The sequence below is a fragment of the Syzygium oleosum genome, unplaced genomic scaffold (assembly GCF_021117445.2).
Source record: "Syzygium oleosum isolate NSW1041296 unplaced genomic scaffold, Sole_v2.1 Sole_v2.05, whole genome shotgun sequence".
NCBI lineage: Eukaryota > Viridiplantae > Streptophyta > Magnoliopsida > Myrtales > Myrtaceae > Syzygium > Syzygium oleosum.
This window is the reverse complement of record NW_026607489.1, coordinates 14,688,486-14,706,509: the sequence shown is the minus strand read 5'-3', so window position 1 is coordinate 14,706,509 and position 18,024 is coordinate 14,688,486. Positions and strand designations below refer to the sequence as shown.

The following is an 18,024-nucleotide window of genomic DNA, read 5'->3' as shown; positions in this document are numbered from 1 at the left end:
AACGTGTCCTACTAGGAATCTTATTTCTTCAAGATCACAAAACCTTTCTTTTGGATTCATTTTCTGCTCAACCAAAAAGCAAAAGGAAATCTTTCTTCAAATCTTTGAAGAAATAGATTTGCCAAAAAGTGGCATGTAGTCCAAAGTTGTTTTGGCAAAAAGTGGCATGTAGTCCAAAGTTGTTTTGGCACTACATGTGGTAATGATTGCAGGACTGGTTTCCAATTACACAGTCATGTGGAAGTTGCCAGGAGAAAACCAAAAATGGGACGAAAGAAACACACATGGAGAAACTTCACGTTCCACTAGAAAGCTCTTTCTCTAATCCTAAACCCCTAGGTGATTAAAGAAAAGATGTCAGGGCAATTTGCTAAAGCTAACGAATATAGTCCAAACAGGAGGGAAAATGGCGGATCTAGGATTCTAGCTAGATAGTCTTACTTAAAGCAATTTCCTGCTATCACCATCAGTATCCTAAGGTACTAAGTGATGCATGTTAAACATGCTGTGAGCTTCAACCCAAGAATTAATAATACCACTTCATAACCACTTGCACAAGGAATCTGGACATGCCCCCACAAAGAAATGAATTATTATAGTTGGTCGCATTTCGGGACACCATAAACTGGACTCACTGAGTCACTTGAACTTGGAAAAGCAATGAAGGACATGCCCCCACAAAGAAATGAATTATTATAGTTGGTCGCATTTCGGGACCCCATAAACTGGACTCACTGAGTCACTTGAACTTGGAAAAGCAATGAAAGACTATTTCAGAAAAAAGCAAAGTGGAAGAAGAAACTTGTAGCTCATTTTCATGTGAACATTGGGCCCGATCTACTGCTTAAGTCCATCAGGTACTGGGCTTTTACAAATCCAGACACAATCAGAATGAGGAACCAAGTGCATCACTTGTTACATAGTGACAAGTAAATCAAACTTCATACACACTTTTTCTATATGTATGCGTGTGAATTTGCATGTCAATGTTCATGTCACGTGTCTTAGAAGCTGGGGGCTGAATTGTTCCTACAAAGACAAGCTTCACTTAAGATCTATAACATGTATAATCACTCAGCCTCCTAAATTATGGGGGTGTTTCAAAAACTAAATCATTAGTTCACCATGATATGGTGGTGCAAAAGAACCAACTTTTCTGAGGAAAAACAATATATTCAGGATTAGCCAGAGAGGCTGGTGACACAGGACAATGGTGGTAGAAGAGTTTTAACTGGTTGACCCACGAAGGGGACAAAATAACCAAAAGTTAATGCCCAGTCAAAAAACAGAGAAGGGGCCAAATTACCAAAAATGCATTCAGGTACCATCATCTCATTGAAAGTAGATCCTTCTGAGAAACGTTCTCGATAGCTTTTCCTTCAATTCCACTGACATTTCCAAGCTGCAGAATTTGAGAAACCACATGCCAAATGACATAAAGGATAGAGAAAAAAATCAGGGAAAGCATATCTGAAAGATGAGCAACTGCAAGTATTATGGAACATATCATATGCATTGTAATCTCTTCAAGCTTTGCATGTTTACTGTCTCAATGAAAGTGTGGCACTGGAAAAGATACATTTGCAAATAACAAGATTATATTCGGGCCACCATTTCAAAGCTGTAAAAGCAAAGCAACAGACAGAAAAGACACGGGATGATGCGCAATGCAACTCCTTATTATATGGTAATATGATCAAATTGAAAGATGGACACTAACAGAAGAATTTATTTACAAGGATGCAGACTTAATCATCAGGAGATAATTTTAAAAAACTAACATGAAAGGAACGAAATTGTCGACATGACATACCTTCAAACCAACTAATACTCTGCAATCATCCTTTTGTGACACGTTCCGTGTTATCCCTTTCTGAAACCTGCCTGCGTTGCCATTAGTCTGACCCTCAGGCAACCTCCTCAAATTTTCTTTTTCTTTGGACACAGATTTATTGAGCCTTGAAACCTCTAGCATTTCCTTAGGCTTTTCATTGGCGAAAGAGTTTGGTGCATTAACTCGAAGAGGCAGTGAAGCCTTTGAACAACAATTTGGACGCTGTACCTATAATACCTCCAAGTCATTTAATTGCACCAAAAGCAACAAGTATACAATACGAAATATGAACACTGAAAGATAGGTCAATATCCGAACTACACATAAGCTAAGTCTAGCCACCATTTGAGACGGGTAATCTTGATGCTGGAGAGAAGATTGAGGAAAAACAGTAAACTGAAAAGGCCAAGTATCTGCAGAGATTTGAAATAGGCACCAATGTCCAGCTCACCAGACCATTTCAAATTTATCTGCAAAAGAATCGTGCTCCTCGTGGAAAAAGAACATCAGAGAATATTACATAGCGATTTTTGTAAAGTTACTCGCCTTAGGTTTTGCAACTTCTGGGCAGCCTGGTTTTGCAAGGTGGCTTTTACCCCTCCTATATGTATTAGATATAGTATTTGAGACACCAGAGACCACTCTCTCCTTTTTATTCACAAGTGCTTGAGATGTACTCGCTGGGTGTCTGCTATTTGGAGTAATCTCCCTGTCCTCAATTGGACTCGATGTCAAGTGATTAGCACCAGACAAGGGGTGTGAAGATGAACCCACACTGGACTTTCCAGAAGATTTATGACCACTTCTATGAACCGTATCACCATTAATCTCCACCCTTGATGCTTGTCTTGTAACACAACTCTTCCTGAGGCCCATTCTAATAATTGAAGAAAGCCCATTTGAATTACCAAAAGCTTGCCCAGAAACATGAAGAACCTTTTTTTCTTGTTGCTGAAGGCTCTCAAATGAAATGCCACTTTTCTGCTTTGTTTGACTTGTGCTGTTTGATGTAGAGCCAAGGAGTGTGGGTTTCGAAGAAAGCCTGCTGCCATTTCTGGCAGAATTCATTTCTGTTATTGAATTCTTCTTCAAGCCAGAGGGTCCTCTCAAGTTAACCAACCTCAAATTTGGTTTGCTTTGCAGATGGGAACACTGTTTGGAACATGAAGATGTTGCACTTGGAACTTTTACCGGATGACTCTGATGAACTGAAGGATCAGACTTATGTTGCTCCCATTTCTTGCCCCTGTAGTCTTTACCTCTAGATTTGGACACTGAGGACGGAAGCTTCGGTGAAAAGGGTCCGTGAAGGTAAAAGTCTGAGCTCCCATTTTCCTCAGAAATATGAGAGAAAGTAGATTTTAATTGGCGAGAGGAATATTGGTGGAACCTGAACAGATTATTTGAGTAAACCAAATTTGAACAACAAAATATATTTCCTATCGTGGAACTTTGACAGAATGAAACAATAGGCAAACAGATGATCTTACGGGTGACTTTCACTGAACCATTCATCAGCCCTGCAATAGCAAAAGAAGTTTTAGTAGCGAGATCCTGGATCTTGTATATAACAGAACCTCTCTAATCTTTAACATCAGGACTGATGTTGCACTAATCACCTTTCTTGGTCATTATTGCTAACTTCTATCGTGAGATCCACCCACATGGGTGCCTCAATTTCTTCCTGCAGAAACGTAAAAAGAGGCCCGCAAGTCACAAACCAATGAGACCAATCATCTCAAATAGCAGAATGCATGCAGGCTAACGAGTATCCCACCCCCTTTATCACCACATTGCCAGCCGGGTGGACAAAATCAGGAGAGACATACACAGAAATTCCTAATTCGACTCGGATTACTCAAGCTCCGATGGTTTATCTCACGACATAGCACGACATATTCCCGTTTACTTCTTTCTTTCGGCTACCAGACATCTCTTCTGTTCCAAGCCATACAGATGATGGCAAAAATGCCATGCACAGCTGGGAGTAAAAACCTTCGGAATCGTTCATCATCATTCGACCGCAATACCAATTCCACAAAGTCATCATTCAAACGAGGCAGCCATAATAACAAAGCATCCGAAACCTGTCGTCCTCAAACCAACCACAAACTCGCATCACCAAAACGAGCCAACACAAGTCACGCAGATATCTCGGCACCGCCCCAAAACAATGCGCACATCACGACACTCGCGCACAACGATCACTAACCACCACAAAATGCGGGCCATTCGCGCTGCCGTAACTGCGGAACCAACTGCAGCCCGAGCCCGGCACAATCCGAATCGCGCTCTACCGCGAACACCATAACCAAACAACGACCGGCCATCACCGCCGCAACACAAAACGAGCGACGAAGAACCACAGGAACGCTGATCTAACGTGCATGAACCGACGAGACCTGAAGAGAGAGAGAGAGGATGTAGCGAGGGGCGCATTACCAGGAAGGACCAGCGATCGCCGACGTCGCCGCGGATCATCGCTTCGCATCGGACCTTTCGAGAAGCGCGAGAAGGAAGCATTCGGCCGTTCACGGAACGAGGGGGTTTGGATTCTCCATTGGCCTTCTTCCCCTTCCCTCTTTTAAGATTGAGCTCTTTTTACTACTGCTGCTACTAGGCGTTGCAGCGGCGACGACGTCGGATGAAGGCTGCGGAACGTTAACCTTTGTTATATGTGATTTTCCCGTTTCGTTTTCGTGACTTTTTCACGGTACGGATTGCAACTTTTGCTTCCCCTTTTTTAAACCCTTTTTTTCCTCCTGAGATTGGCTCCGTTTGTTCAAGTTTTCTGAAAAAGCAACTTTTTTTATTTTCTCGTCGAAATCCAAGACATGATACAAATTCTAAAAAAATTGTGAAAAGGATATCTACGAATACGCCATGTTGCCGTTATGATAATCCAAGAAAATGTAAAAATGTGTCCACCGCAAGATTTAGATTGAGCAAGAAGCAAACAATAAGAAAAATTATCGAGACATGCTAAGTTTATAGCAAGGAGACTATTGGATTTTTATTTAGAGAACATTTGTTCGGACCAAACTTCACTATAAATCAACCCCGGCAAAATAGAGCATATTGCATTTGGCCCCAAGTTTTTAGTTGTTGTGATTTTCTCAATGAGGCCCGTAATTACCAAAAATCAGTTGCGATGTCTACCTCGGCATTGACTCTGACCGAATATTTGCTTGGAGCTCCAACCACATGACTAATTACAAAAAACAAATTTGTCATAAAAGTATGTACATATAAAAAAGTGGAATAATAATTCGGAAGTATATTACGTGTGGAAGCATGCGACTCGGATTTCCACAAGTATTTGATCGGAGTCAAAGTCCAATGTACATCGATATATGATATTTAAATATAAATATATAGATAGTGAACGGCCTTCTTCCTTCCATTTTATACTATCGACTAATTATTTTCTCACAATACGCGAGACAATTTAGCCGGAGTAAATGCTAAGGGGCACATGGCCAAAAAATTTCAAAAAGTCAGGGTCGAATTGCAAAAATTACATGTCAGAGGGCAACTTGCCACGATCCTAAAAACTTGGGGGGGCAAAATGTAATTCCCCCAGCAAAATATGACAAGAAGGTACTAAAAGAAGCATGAATGGGGCTAATAGAAAACTTGTTTTCATAAGATTCAGATGGAGCTTCATTTTCTCAGTAATGTCAAACCTTCTCTCCCATGAAAATTCAAGAAATGAAAAGACCTTATGGCAGAGGACAACAGCTAGGTCGGATCATTACACTACTTTCAACTCAGATTGAAGAAACTCTTAATGTAGGATGAGGTCAAAAGAAAACAGGACAAGAATTTAATGGAAAGCTGTATGAACATTTGCTAATTCATGTGAGGGAATACACAAGTACGGATAACAGATTGGAGAATATACACCTACAAAGGGGGTAAAAGGAAAAAGCTTTAAAAAGTCTCTTAGGTCTCTATAAACTTGTATCTAGCTATACACATTCAACTTCACTACCAAGCGACAAAATTGGCAGATTTGATATAAACACATCTCTCTCGCTTCACCAAGCTGACACTACTAAATCTAAACTAGGTGTCCCCCGCCGCTGAAATTGGGAGAGCCACTCAGCCCCTCTCCAAATTCTCGAATTTCAGCTTGGCCTTACGCCGACCACCAGAGAATCACTTCGAGCAAAATTACATGGATCCTAGCATCCCCGTCTCATCTTCCCCACCATTTTCGACGACCTTTGTCAGCATCAAAGTGCCCAAGTTTCCGCAGCCTCGCTTTAGTCTCTCGTAACCTCACCTTGTATTCTTTCTTCCAAGACTCAAACCGAACTTTCAGTTTTCTAAGTTCTTGATCAGGACTTGTATTGGAAGTCAACTCCGACCTGACCTCAACGAGTGATCTGGCATCATCGTCAAATGTCTGTTTCCGGATCTCAAACTCCTTCATAAGATCACTGACGGCATTCAAGGTTCCATTAGTGTCCCTCCCTGCTCTGCCATCTGTAGTGGCATTCGAAAATTTCACAGGCACGGTTCCACCAGGAGTTCGAGAGCCCATGGACGTGGTATCCTCGGAATCATAATCCCGAGGCGATAAGGCAACATCGGGTCTTCTGGGTTGACCTCCATTATCATCCGTCATAAGACTCTTCCTGGCAGCTGCTAGACTCATCTGCACCATATCATGCAACCCTCTTTAAGAAATGTGAGCATTCAAATCAAGATTGAGATATTCACTCCAAGCAGGAGTTTACTCTCAGATGATTGACCCTGTACATACATTTAAGTAAAATCACCCGAAAACTTGCATACTCACTTGCAATGATGCCATCTGTTTTTGCCATGTTTCCTCCATTGATTTCATCCTTGCCTCATAGTCAGACCATTTAGTCTCAAATTGCTGTAGTTCCTCCCTCAGTGCAACATTTTCCTCTTCCTTCTGCTTCAGTGTTGCTTCTGCCTTTAGAGCCCGTCTCTGAAGCTCTGCCAACACCGCTGGCATGACCTCAATCTGCTTTTGAGGCTTCTCCTCCCGTTTTTGTGGCTTGTCCTGCCAAGAAGAAGTACCTTTAAGTTCATTGTAGATGCAATTAAAATTCAGAACTTTCACCTGCAAGGAATCTCCAAATTCATATGCACTCTCTAAGTCAGCTAACGTGGTTTTCTTTCCATGAAAGATAATTCTCACAGTACCTTCACTCCAGAAAATCTCCTGCCCGACTTATATGACGACTTTGTATTCTCCAGACTTGACCTTTTCATCTTGAGCAAATCATTGAACTTTCTCCGAACCAACCACCCACGGATTACTGTAAGACAATTTAGTGTCAGAGGACGAATCTGGCCTAGTGTTTAATCGTCAAAAGCATAGACTTACCAGACTGTAAACCTATAATTGCCCTCTGTTCCTCATCGGTCCCTAACATGGAAGCACCATCTAAACAGCTATCCCGCAAGGTGCCATATTCTCTTCGAGTAACTTCACCGCGAACAACTGCACAAAACATGCTCCATGAGAGAGAGAGAGAGAGAGAGAGAGAGAGAGAGAGAGAATCGACTCAAGCAAGTTAAATGCAAGCTGTCGCCTGTAATGCTGTAGACGAACCCAATGCAACCAACAGAATATCGACCTGAAATTTGAAAATCACAGAAACAAGCAAGCATACATGATTGCAAAGTAGTCACTCCATTCTTGAGTTCATAGAACTGATGACGAGCTAGGTAACGACGGAAACATTTTTGAACCCCAACTATGCCTTGCAGAATTTGTTTCCTCCTGCCCTCCAATGCAGCGATCTGTGAGTCACAAGAACTTAACGTCAGAAAAGTCAAGAAGAGAATATCGACATGAAAAAAAGAACACTGTCATTGCTAAACTGGAACTCAACAAGTTAGACTCAAAAATGGGAAAAGAAAAAGAAACATTCCCCTTTGAGCAGCTTTTATTTTTACAATAGAATAAAACAAACAACTTTGAAGTACCTCAAAGATGATAATGACATACTGCGTGGAATCGTGCCATTCCTAAATTATTTTTTGGTGACTATTTAACATACACATAACAGGTGGAAAAAAAACAACAATCAGTTAAGTTGACAGTCTCCATTTTCAGGGAAAGACGAAATCCGGACTTAAGAAAAGGATCACTCCCCTTTAGCCCATTTCTTTAGGCTTTTATTTTCTAAAGTAGACCTGCACCGGACTAAAAACACAAATCCCACCCAAAATGTCCACATAACTACAATGCTAAACTGCCATTGCTTCTTTGTGCAGTCAATAAGCAGCAGCAACCAACGATGATAGAGATAGAAGATCTCTTTTCAAATTCATTTCTCTCTTATACCATTTAATGGAAATCTTATAGAAGCATCATCTCTCGAGATTAGATGCGGTGGACTAGCATAATAAAAAACATTCCAGGCTTACTTCAGAACTAACCTGCCCTGTTCGCAGATACAGTTTTGTGTAACCAACTTGGTACATTTCCGGACGGACATTAAATTGTTGCAAGACAGCAACAGATACACTCAAGGGATCCCTCGATACACTAGCGTCCAAAAGCAGAAACCCGTACCTAAAACAAAAGCCACAGAGACCAGGAAAATTACACAAGGTACTATGAATAAAAAGGAAACAAAGAGTGAGAAATCAACAGCTGAGCTGTTGCAAGACAAGGTCCTTTTCATAAAGAAAAAGAAAGAAAGAAATGAGAAAGGTTACCTTTCTGCAAACTCTTGATGAGTCATTCGAGTGGGATATCCAGATCTGGAAATCCTGACAACTTCAAGGACTCCACAACACCTGAGCTGTTGCAAGACAAGATCCTTTTCACAAAGACCAGGAAGCTGCTTACTATTTGGCTTGATGCAACGGATAAAGTGAGGCTTTGTCCTTTCCAACTGATGCATTAGTTTGAAAACCTGACCCTATAAGGGGAAAAAAACTCTGATTAGAATCAATCCATCGAAGAGCACGTTAAAAGCCTCAAGATTAGGCAGTTATTAGTGTTGATTATACTAACACACCTGAAATTCACATCTATGTAAATCTAAGAGAGAAGACAAGGCCATGACATGAAAATTACAACCTTGCCTCAGATAGCATAGACCCAGATAATTTAGCAAACTAAATAGAAATACAGAGAACAAGAAAGACTTCCCTTCACTTCAAAGTAATAGAAATAGCCAACTCCTATTTTACGCACACGCACACACATATATCACTAGATTATAGCTTCCTATGATATTTATATCACTATATCAGGATACATGTGTCTGCACAACAGTTTGCTTACCTTGAATTTTGTACCAACACTTTGCTTCTGAGACTCCATTGCACCGTGATTTAATGGACTTACTGATTTTGTCGAATGCTCAAGTACTCTCGAGGCAAATAAGTGAGGCAATTGACAACTGCAAGATGAGAGGAGTTCGACAGAATCAGAAGGAAGAGGATCCCTGTTCTTCTCCAAAAAGCCACTTGTATCATATTGAACCTGACAAAACATCCTCCGTCAATGAAAGTGATGTGGTAATTCAAGGATCCTGCTTAGACACATGTATAGAGTGCAACTAACAAGCCCATAAGGGAAGATTACTTGTCTGGAGGATTAATTCTAGTTGCTTATTATGGTCAAATCAGCAGTAAGAAACAAAAGTAATGGATGCCAAAAAACGGCAAAAAAGAGAAAAAAAAAAAAAGAAACTGTATTTAAGACCAGTAACTATCTCACTTAAACATCTTTAAAACCTATGGAACCATAAAAAATGCAATAACAGGTGCTGATGCAGAAAATCACAAAAAAAAAAAAACAGGTTTAAGAAAAGCAGCTCATGCGTTATGAACTTAGACTGGTCCTGGGCCCTGGCCTGACTGACAACTAAGCAGAAACAAACTTTCCAAGCTCAAGATTTTAGCACAAAAAACCAAAGAAAAAGGCAATTCTAGGTGCTTGTTAAGTTTGAACTGTTTAGGTAGCGTTTGCTTATACTAGCTTGAATCCAAAACGGGGAAAAGCAGAAATCATCCAGAAATTTTAAGGTGGCTTCTAATTCATATCCCAATTAGCAAGACTGAGAGCAAGACATTTGCTACAGGAGAGAAAGGGAGAATAAAAGACAAACCTCTCCAGCATAGTGACGAATGCCAAAAGCCCCACCTCTTTCTCCTTTAAAGCAAGGATTAGAAGTCAAATGCTGCTTAAGCTTATTGGCAAATGTCAAATCAGTGGCTTTGGGAAAGTTTGATTCCTCATCCAACAAAGAGAGCACCCCCAAAGGTTTCTGCAAAAGTTGGCATGCAATAAGGATTGACTGCTTCAACTCTATCAAAAACTTTATCTCAGTACATAGACACCCAAAGTGATCAGTCATGGCATTAAAGTTGATCTGTGAAAAATAAGATGAACAAAATATTGCTATTTATCGAAAAGTGACAATATCGATGAACATGAAGAATCAATCTTGTAGAAGCGATAAAGAGAATGTGTCTCCTTTGATCCAAATATCAAGCCAATAATCTGCTGCTCCAACATTATTATCAATTACACAAATCTCGAAGAAACAAATTAAAAACAAAGAAAAGGTTAAACTCGGGGTACCTTTTCAATTAAGGTCAAGCAATCATCATTGTCTTCAAAATCTACTTTAGTCCAGTCAATACCATCCAGCTCATATTCCTGGACACACAGAATATAGCAATAAGTTTCCAGAATTGATCAAAACCAAAAAAAAAAAAAGTAGCAAATAGAAAGGTTTCGCCACGATCTAGAATAAGCACTTTTCCAGTTGCGAAATAAGCACATAAACCTGGGGACTTAGGTTCAGGCAACAGAAGAAAATAAATAAGGGCGGCCAAGACAAAACAAACTTATGGATTTCAGCAAAAAGTCCAGAGTCTTAATTTGCATAATCTAAGAGGAGAAGCCACATAATGCAAATTTTTCATCTCTATCATGGTTCATCCATCTCAATTCTGTTACTTCAAAACAAAGCAATAACGACAAAAATGAATCAAACATGAATATTCTTCTATTCCTTGTTGAAGCTACAATGACAATAATGGTATATGGACTCCTGGAGAAGATCACATGCTCAATGCATCTAAAGCAACCACTTAGAAAAGTTTGGCAATGCACGATCCCCACCATATAAATACTAGACAAAACAAAAGACACAGTCCATGTGAGATGCTCACTTCCTGCTGCAGTTTTAACAGATGCCGATTGAAATGTTGTTGCAACCTCTCATTTGCATAATTTATGCAGAATTGCTCAAAGCTGTTCTTCTGCAAAACATAGATTGTCTGGAATTAGACGCAAAATCATGGTGCACTCCGAACATTAGCTGACATCAGCATAGAATATAATACATACTCGAAATGACTCGAACCCATAAATATCGAGGATATTTATGGACCTTCCTGCACATGGTTCGCCTGCTTCAAGTGACTTGTTTATTTGTTCTACAAGCCAGTCAAACAAGCTTGAATACAGGAACTTTGCCAATGCATCTCTTGTGTCAGTTGCCTGAAATTCAAAGTTAAGGTCATAATTCCCAAAGCAATAGCAAAAATATTTGTTCAAGAAGCTAAATAAGATGAAACTGCAGAAATAAAGTTGAACCTAAAAACAAGCTCAGCAACAGACCTGCTGCAAAGTCAACTTTTTAGAGATACTATCTTTGCCAGCTTTAATTTTACGAACAGATAACGCTGATGCGATATCTTCGGCACTACAACCCAGCAAGCCAGCAGTAGTGGTGACAGCTATTAAGAAGAAAGACATAGAATCAGTGACACTGTTTCCACATTTAATGTTAATATATTCAGCTTCTAAAAGATACATAACAACTGTAAAGCAAGCAATCTTAATTAATTAAGCAACGGAGGTAAATGCAACATAGAGGGAAAAGGTTGAAGTTCACTTTCAGTGATAAATCTAACAGAAGCAAAGAAACAAAGGTGAAAGGCAGGTATTCCAGACTGGTTCACTGTCCACATATCTTTAGGGTATTTAACTAGTGGGCATGACATTCTGCATCTTTTCATTGTAAAAAAAATGACAATCCTAGTTTCTCTATGGCTGATTTTAGCAGTTGTAGGCAAATGTGGAAGACAACTTCATTAGTCCCCTACTATTATTCTCATTCTGCATATTATCTCACCTTGGGAAACATGTACATCAGTTCTCTTGTTACCGATTGTTGCTATGTCTTTACTTCTTGTGACAACAGGTAACATAATTGGCTGATGGAATTTAATGACGCTGGAAATGGAAAGAGGACGAAAGTTGAAGGAGTCGCAACAAAACAGTAAAGAACTTCAGAACCTACTGAAGATCACTAAACCTCCAAAGACAAACCCCTCCTCTCTCTCTCCAGCCGCCCAAAATGCAAGGTCTGTTAAATAGGGAATTGAGGCAGGCATCCGTGTGGAGATCATAATGGTCTTAAGAAGTCACCCTTCTTCATAATCTATGTCTTACCCAAGTAGGGTATTCTGTAAGTTCTAAGAAAATACCACACTTAATCCAAGGAGGTAAAATCTCTTCAATATACTTGTGGTCCTCTCCACAGGCACAGCAATCCTCCTAGACACCTTACTACTCTCAACCATTCATCTCCAAAACTTTTCAAACTTAGTTTTTCTGCATAGTTCAACTGCTTAGCTGAGCACCCTATCCGCAAATGATATCTGTCTCCATTAACTTCCTTTCACTATGCCCCTAATGTAATCTACAGAAATAGAAGTAAAGCAAATAACTAGATGTAAGGCCCTAAAGCATGCCCACAGCAATTGGAATAATAAAAAATAGTGAAAAAAGAAATGGCTTTATTTCCTTTCATTCACACCTTCGTGAGAAGAAACGATGAATTAATAGTACGTGTGGAACAATGAACGACCAGCATATCTATCTCTGATATCTTTAGTATAAACTCATCATATTTCGGCCTTCCAAAAGTAAGCACATAAAAGTTACCTTCGTCAACTACAACCTCCACATGATTTTCATGGCTAGTAACCCGAAACAATATGTTTCCTAGCCATAGTACTGCAGCAAGTATTGCAAAAGCATGCTCCTGATCTTGTCTAGGTATCCGAACCATCTCTAGAGCTTCCTGGACACACCGGAAAAAGAAGAAAGATGCAACCATCAATGGGACCTCAATGAGGCATAAGTAAACTTGAAAGAGGGGGGAGTCACCCCATAACAAGTGACTAGCAAAAGAAGCATCACCAGAAGCATCTGAAACTTTTTAGCATCGTCAACGCCATCAATTGTCAAGCAACCGCTCTGCTTCAGATAATTGTACTCAGAGGCCACTTTTAAATTCAACTTCTCTGCATATAATAAACAAACCAACACAAAGTATGTAAGTTAAAAAATGAAATAATAAATAACTGCACCGATGTTCTAGGCAATGTAGCAACATAACAGATGTCCAAAGTTAATAAAATTGGTTTAACTTTGGTGGATTAAATCCATCACAGCAATGAAGGCAAATTCATCTTAACCTAGGAGGAGTAGATTGCACCTTTAAGAGATGGAGAAGCGCCGGCACAAAGTTCATAAAATATATGGTAAGACCTTTCTCCATTTGCCACCTGAACCACCCTGGACTGCACGATATGAAGCTTTTACTTCAGAAGCGGCATATAACCATGAAATTAAAAGTTGAAGATTTGCAGAAAAGTACCTTTTCTAGCAAAACTGTTCCGTAATGAATGATCAAGAATTGCCAATGGACATGTACATGACATTACACCAGGACAATAAGTCAGTTCCAACAGTTTAATCAGCTAACTAGAAATTCATCGACTGGCTTCAATCAATTTAAAATGCTTACAGGTCAGGATTTTAGCACCGCAAATCTTCCCTGGTTTGCTAAATTGAATCTCAATAAACTTCCCCTGAAAGAACCCACTAATCAAATTGACAACTTTCTCAAAAATCACAATCTTGAAGTGCATAAGAAAATATAAAGCTCTAGGGAAATATCATGTCATGATGATGGTAAAAGACCGATTGCCCAGAATATATGAATTTGTATAATGAAGCGAAGAGAAGAGAGGCATACAAATCTGCTAGAGTTCCCATTCCTAGATGTTTTTGCATTTCCAAATGCTTCAAGTATAACATTGGTATGAAGGACCTCATCTTCTATCCCGACACCACAACCACCTCCAAGAGAAGCCAAATATTGCATTGCAATCTTTGCCGTTTCTGTCTTCCCAGCTCCACTTTCCCCACTGCAAGGTAAAATTTTTTACTACAGTCAACTAGTCATCTCAAGTCGATTTCATCAAAGTATTAAGAGTGCAAAACAAGAGCAAACACTTTAAGGGGCACCCCACAAAAAACAGTAAACAAATTTAAAAAAAAAAGAAAAACAAGAAGATATCAAACCCACCTTATGATGATAGATTGATTTACTTCATCTGCAAAATAGAAATCTGCTGTAAATAATAACTTTTACCCCACAAAAGATTGAGATTAATAAGAACAAAACACGACAATAAAACTGACATAACCTCTCATCATTTCATTATATGCAGTGTCTGCCACAGCATACACATGAGGACTCTCGTCAGTCTTCCGTTTGTAAGCGGTCATTAAACTGTTCCCATAGAGTTGTACCTCTTTAAAAGGATTGATTGCAATCAAGACAGGCCCTGCTTTACTCTATACAATGAAAAAACATGAATGAATAGAAGCTGAAGAAGAATCCTCGATCTGCATCAATGCTCGAAAATATGTACTCACATAGACTATATCACGAGAAAATCTGTTCTGGAGATTGTGAAGAACCGATGGCTCATTCAAATAACTAAGCTGGATCAGATCATCAACCCCCTCAAGGATATCGGGGTTTGCTGGCAGAAGTTCTCCTGTAGGCACTTTAACAACCTATGGAGATTACAGCAGGTCAGTGCATTTACAAAAATTGACTCAGGTGCCCAAATATTTGTCTTATAAACTTAAGGCATGACAGAGCTTGAGAACTCACATTTCCATTTGGGAGTGAAATAACAGCCTCTTCCCCGAAAGTTGAAAGTATCGTTCCCAAATCCCACTGCCCATTGACCAGTTGGCACCACACTCGAAGTTTCTGAGACATCATGCAACCAGATCAAAATTTATTACAAAAACACAAAAAATGCACATGCCCATAATAGGCATAAACAGCAGATCTATACATATAGCATCCGTTTCTGATACTAGAGCCTATGATGAGAATAGATCACTGTGGTGTAGATAGACAATAGAGTTTTTCTATGACAAGCGAGTTAATTAGTCATGGAACACATGTACATTACAGCATAACCTCTACTTTACCTGGTCCTTCCATTCCACAACTATCACTGACAAAACTTACATCTGCTGACAAGTTACCATTTAAACGCTCTTATTTATCCTGTTCTGCTACAGAGCAAACGATTTTAGGCACCAAGGCATGCATTGACACGGAAAACTTAAAACTCAACCCAGTCATACCCAGTGTGACACCAAACCAACTCAAAAGCAGGAAATATAAATTAGACCATAAAAATTACCTTTTTGATGAAATAATCGATGTTATCGCCCCCCTCTGACTCACACACTTTCGGAGACACACTTGACTGAGAGGTAATATCACCATGAGAATGGCTGACTTCATAATTTTTCTCCTCTTGTCTTGCAACTGCTGTGTACGGCGAATCCGAGTTTCGATCTTTCTTAATCTTCTTGCTGCCAAAACTGCCCCTATTGGGCGCAAAATCTTTCTCTTTTCTCTTTGCATCTTCCTTTCCAGTATTTGCCTGGCTCGATGTGCACTCCTGCGAAGCATCAGTGCCGACAGTGAAGTTCACCGGCAAAGACCGCCTAGCCGATGGCAACCGGGCCCTCGAAGAGGGCCGGGCAGGCAATGCCGGCGGCAAATCCTTGGGCTTCTCGGGCTCGTCACGGCGGCGGAGCGAATCGAGCATCTCCTCCAGCGAGCTCCGCGCCACTGAAGCCGGTGACGCCGACAGCATCATCTCGAAAGCACGAGCTCGGGCACACCCCGGAAAACACCTCCGGCGGCAGTTCTCCTCAAGCCGTCTTCCCTAACTTCCCAACAACAACGACACCCCCTTCATGCAACATTAAGCAGATTTCTCCAACAAAATCATAACCCACGACTCGTCCTTCGAGTTTCGCGAAAAAGAAAAATCACGACACGACCCGACACACACGACACACTCGTAAGCTCGCCGAGGAAAGCCCTGAATTCAAGCCCCACCGAAGCCCGCCTCAATTTGATCCGTGAGCGCCTAAAACTCAGAGAATTAAGAAACTGAGATTTCAAAGGAGCTAAGGAGGCCGAGCATTCGCCAAAACGAGGAGGAGCTCCGCCAAGAAAATCCCCTTCCTTCCCTTTACGTAACTGAAGAGCGCGAGTTACGTGGTCAAGTCTGCAGAGGGGATGGAGGAGGAGGAGGCTAAGGTTGTTGCGCAGCACGACGAATTTTAATAGCTAAAACAATTTCAAACGAAAAAAAAAAACCCGAAAAAAAATACAACGAACAGGGCAAAAACAAAAACAAAAAAAAAAAAACCGTCGCTTTGGCACCTTCTAGAGATATTTCTCTTCGGCGCGAGCACGTAATGCAGAGGCGGAGAGCTTACTCCGACGACGACGACGACGACGAGGAGGCGGCGGCGAGGTTGGGGTTCGTTGTGGTTGCTTGAAGCTTCGATTTTCTGCCCTCTCTTTTCCCTTTCCTTCTGTCGAAGGGAATCTCAAATGCTTCGGGGGCGGGTGGCGCTCCGCGTTCGTTTCGTGCGGAGCGGGGGGTTCTTCTGTCAGTCGCGCGGGATCCGACGACGACGACGACGACGAAGAGGAGGAGGAGGAGGTGGAGGAGGTCGGAGTAGAGAAGGAGGAGAAGGAGATCGAAGGAGGGGATTGAGAGAGAGAGATTGAGGGAGGGTGGTGTGGCATGTGGATGTGGCCCAAACGTATGAAAAGCGAAGATGGTGGTGCGCTTAAAGAGGAATTAAAAAAATAAATTAAAAAGAGACGCGAAATGAAACGATGGATGAGGAAAGGAATGGAAAGAGAGTCTTGGGTCCTCCATCGGCTCCAAAAAAAACATTTTATTTGATGGGTAATTTTGAAATTGTGGGAGTATACTCTCGTTTTTTTTTTTAATTTCTCGAGATTTTTATTTTTTTTTATTTTTTTTATTATTATTGCGAGAAAACAAAATTTTCTAGGCTCAGTTGCATTACTGCCCTCCAAGATTTTTATTTCCTTTTATTTTTTTTTCCAAATTATATTCTCGCGACTTATGTTCGAATCAGTGCTATAATTACTTGATAATCGATGCATTTCGTATTCAGAGAAAAGGCTACACGAGCTTGTTATCGTGACAACGGACGTAGTTCCATCGAATTAACGAAAAAATATTTCTATTATCAATAGAAATGTTCGGACCTATGCCATTATTCATAATGAAAGCGTTTCTTATCGATTAATTCTTTCGAGCGATAAAAATAATCATTTTAACATAAAATGTCTTTTAAAGTATAGATTTTTTTTTGCAAAATAACCGAACCAATTGAACTTGTTCTATGGTGAAAGATAAAGGGAAAATGACCCAAACAATTTATGAACTTTGGTCTAATATACAATGTAGTCCCTGAACTTTTAATTTGTTAAATGTGGTCTCTAAATTTTAATCCAATGTGCAATATGATCCATTAACTTTTAATTTGTTCAATATCCTTGAACTTTGGGTACATGTTCAATTTAGTCCCTGAATCATATGAAAATGTTCGATGTGGTCCTTCCATTAATTCAAGTTTAGAGACTCATTGAACAATTTCATATTAGTTCGAGGTCATATTGAACATGAACCAAAAGTTCGGGGACTATATTGAACAAATTAAAATATCATGAATCACATTAAATATTAGCCTAAAGTTCAGGAACTACATTAAACAAATTAATAGTTCATGGATCACATTACATATTGGGTTAAAGTGTAAGGACCGTTTGTGTCGTTATCCAAAGATAAATGAGTTCAAGAATTAATTACCGAGCTAATCACGGTTCACGATGCCTTCCAAGCTCTCAAAGCCGACACCTTTCCTTAATTTCCTCGAAATTGGGATTTGGATGATTATCTTAAACTTTAAGACGCTGATGAGGCAGCCTTTTGGCATGTAACGG

The 18,024-nt window shown here is 40.2% G+C and overlaps 2 protein-coding genes across 2 annotated transcripts; both read right to left on the bottom strand.

The window, feature by feature from the left end:
* Nucleotides 1–1,096: 1,096 nt before the first annotated feature.
* On the bottom strand, nt 1,097–4,458 carry LOC115668722 (uncharacterized). Its single transcript, XM_030590132.2, has 6 exons — nt 4,277–4,458; nt 3,454–3,518; nt 3,325–3,354; nt 2,381–3,224; nt 1,814–2,062; nt 1,097–1,402 (listed from the first exon to the last, which is right to left on the bottom strand). Exons 1-6 carry the CDS (start codon nt 4,355–4,357, stop codon nt 1,328–1,330), a joined length of 1,344 nt encoding a protein of 447 aa, XP_030445992.1. The 5' UTR covers nt 4,358–4,458; the 3' UTR covers nt 1,097–1,327.
* A 1,201-nt stretch (nt 4,459–5,659) lies between these two features.
* Nucleotides 5,660–16,821, bottom strand: LOC115665290 (myosin-2). Its single transcript, XM_030587172.2, has 25 exons — nt 16,420–16,821; nt 15,380–16,261; nt 14,833–14,934; nt 14,589–14,732; nt 14,357–14,507; nt 14,236–14,263; nt 13,903–14,074; nt 13,672–13,735; nt 13,522–13,535; nt 13,360–13,444; nt 13,062–13,165; nt 12,804–12,942; nt 11,472–11,590; nt 11,199–11,351; nt 11,021–11,110; nt 10,425–10,502; nt 9,949–10,107; nt 9,120–9,320; nt 8,546–8,751; nt 8,264–8,399; nt 7,492–7,621; nt 7,203–7,319; nt 7,019–7,134; nt 6,642–6,875; nt 5,660–6,497 (listed from the first exon to the last, which is right to left on the bottom strand). Exons 2-25 carry the CDS (start codon nt 15,842–15,844, stop codon nt 6,036–6,038), a joined length of 3,669 nt encoding a protein of 1,222 aa, XP_030443032.2. The 5' UTR covers nt 15,845–16,261; nt 16,420–16,821; the 3' UTR covers nt 5,660–6,035.
* Between the last annotated feature and the right edge of the window lie 1,203 nt (nt 16,822–18,024).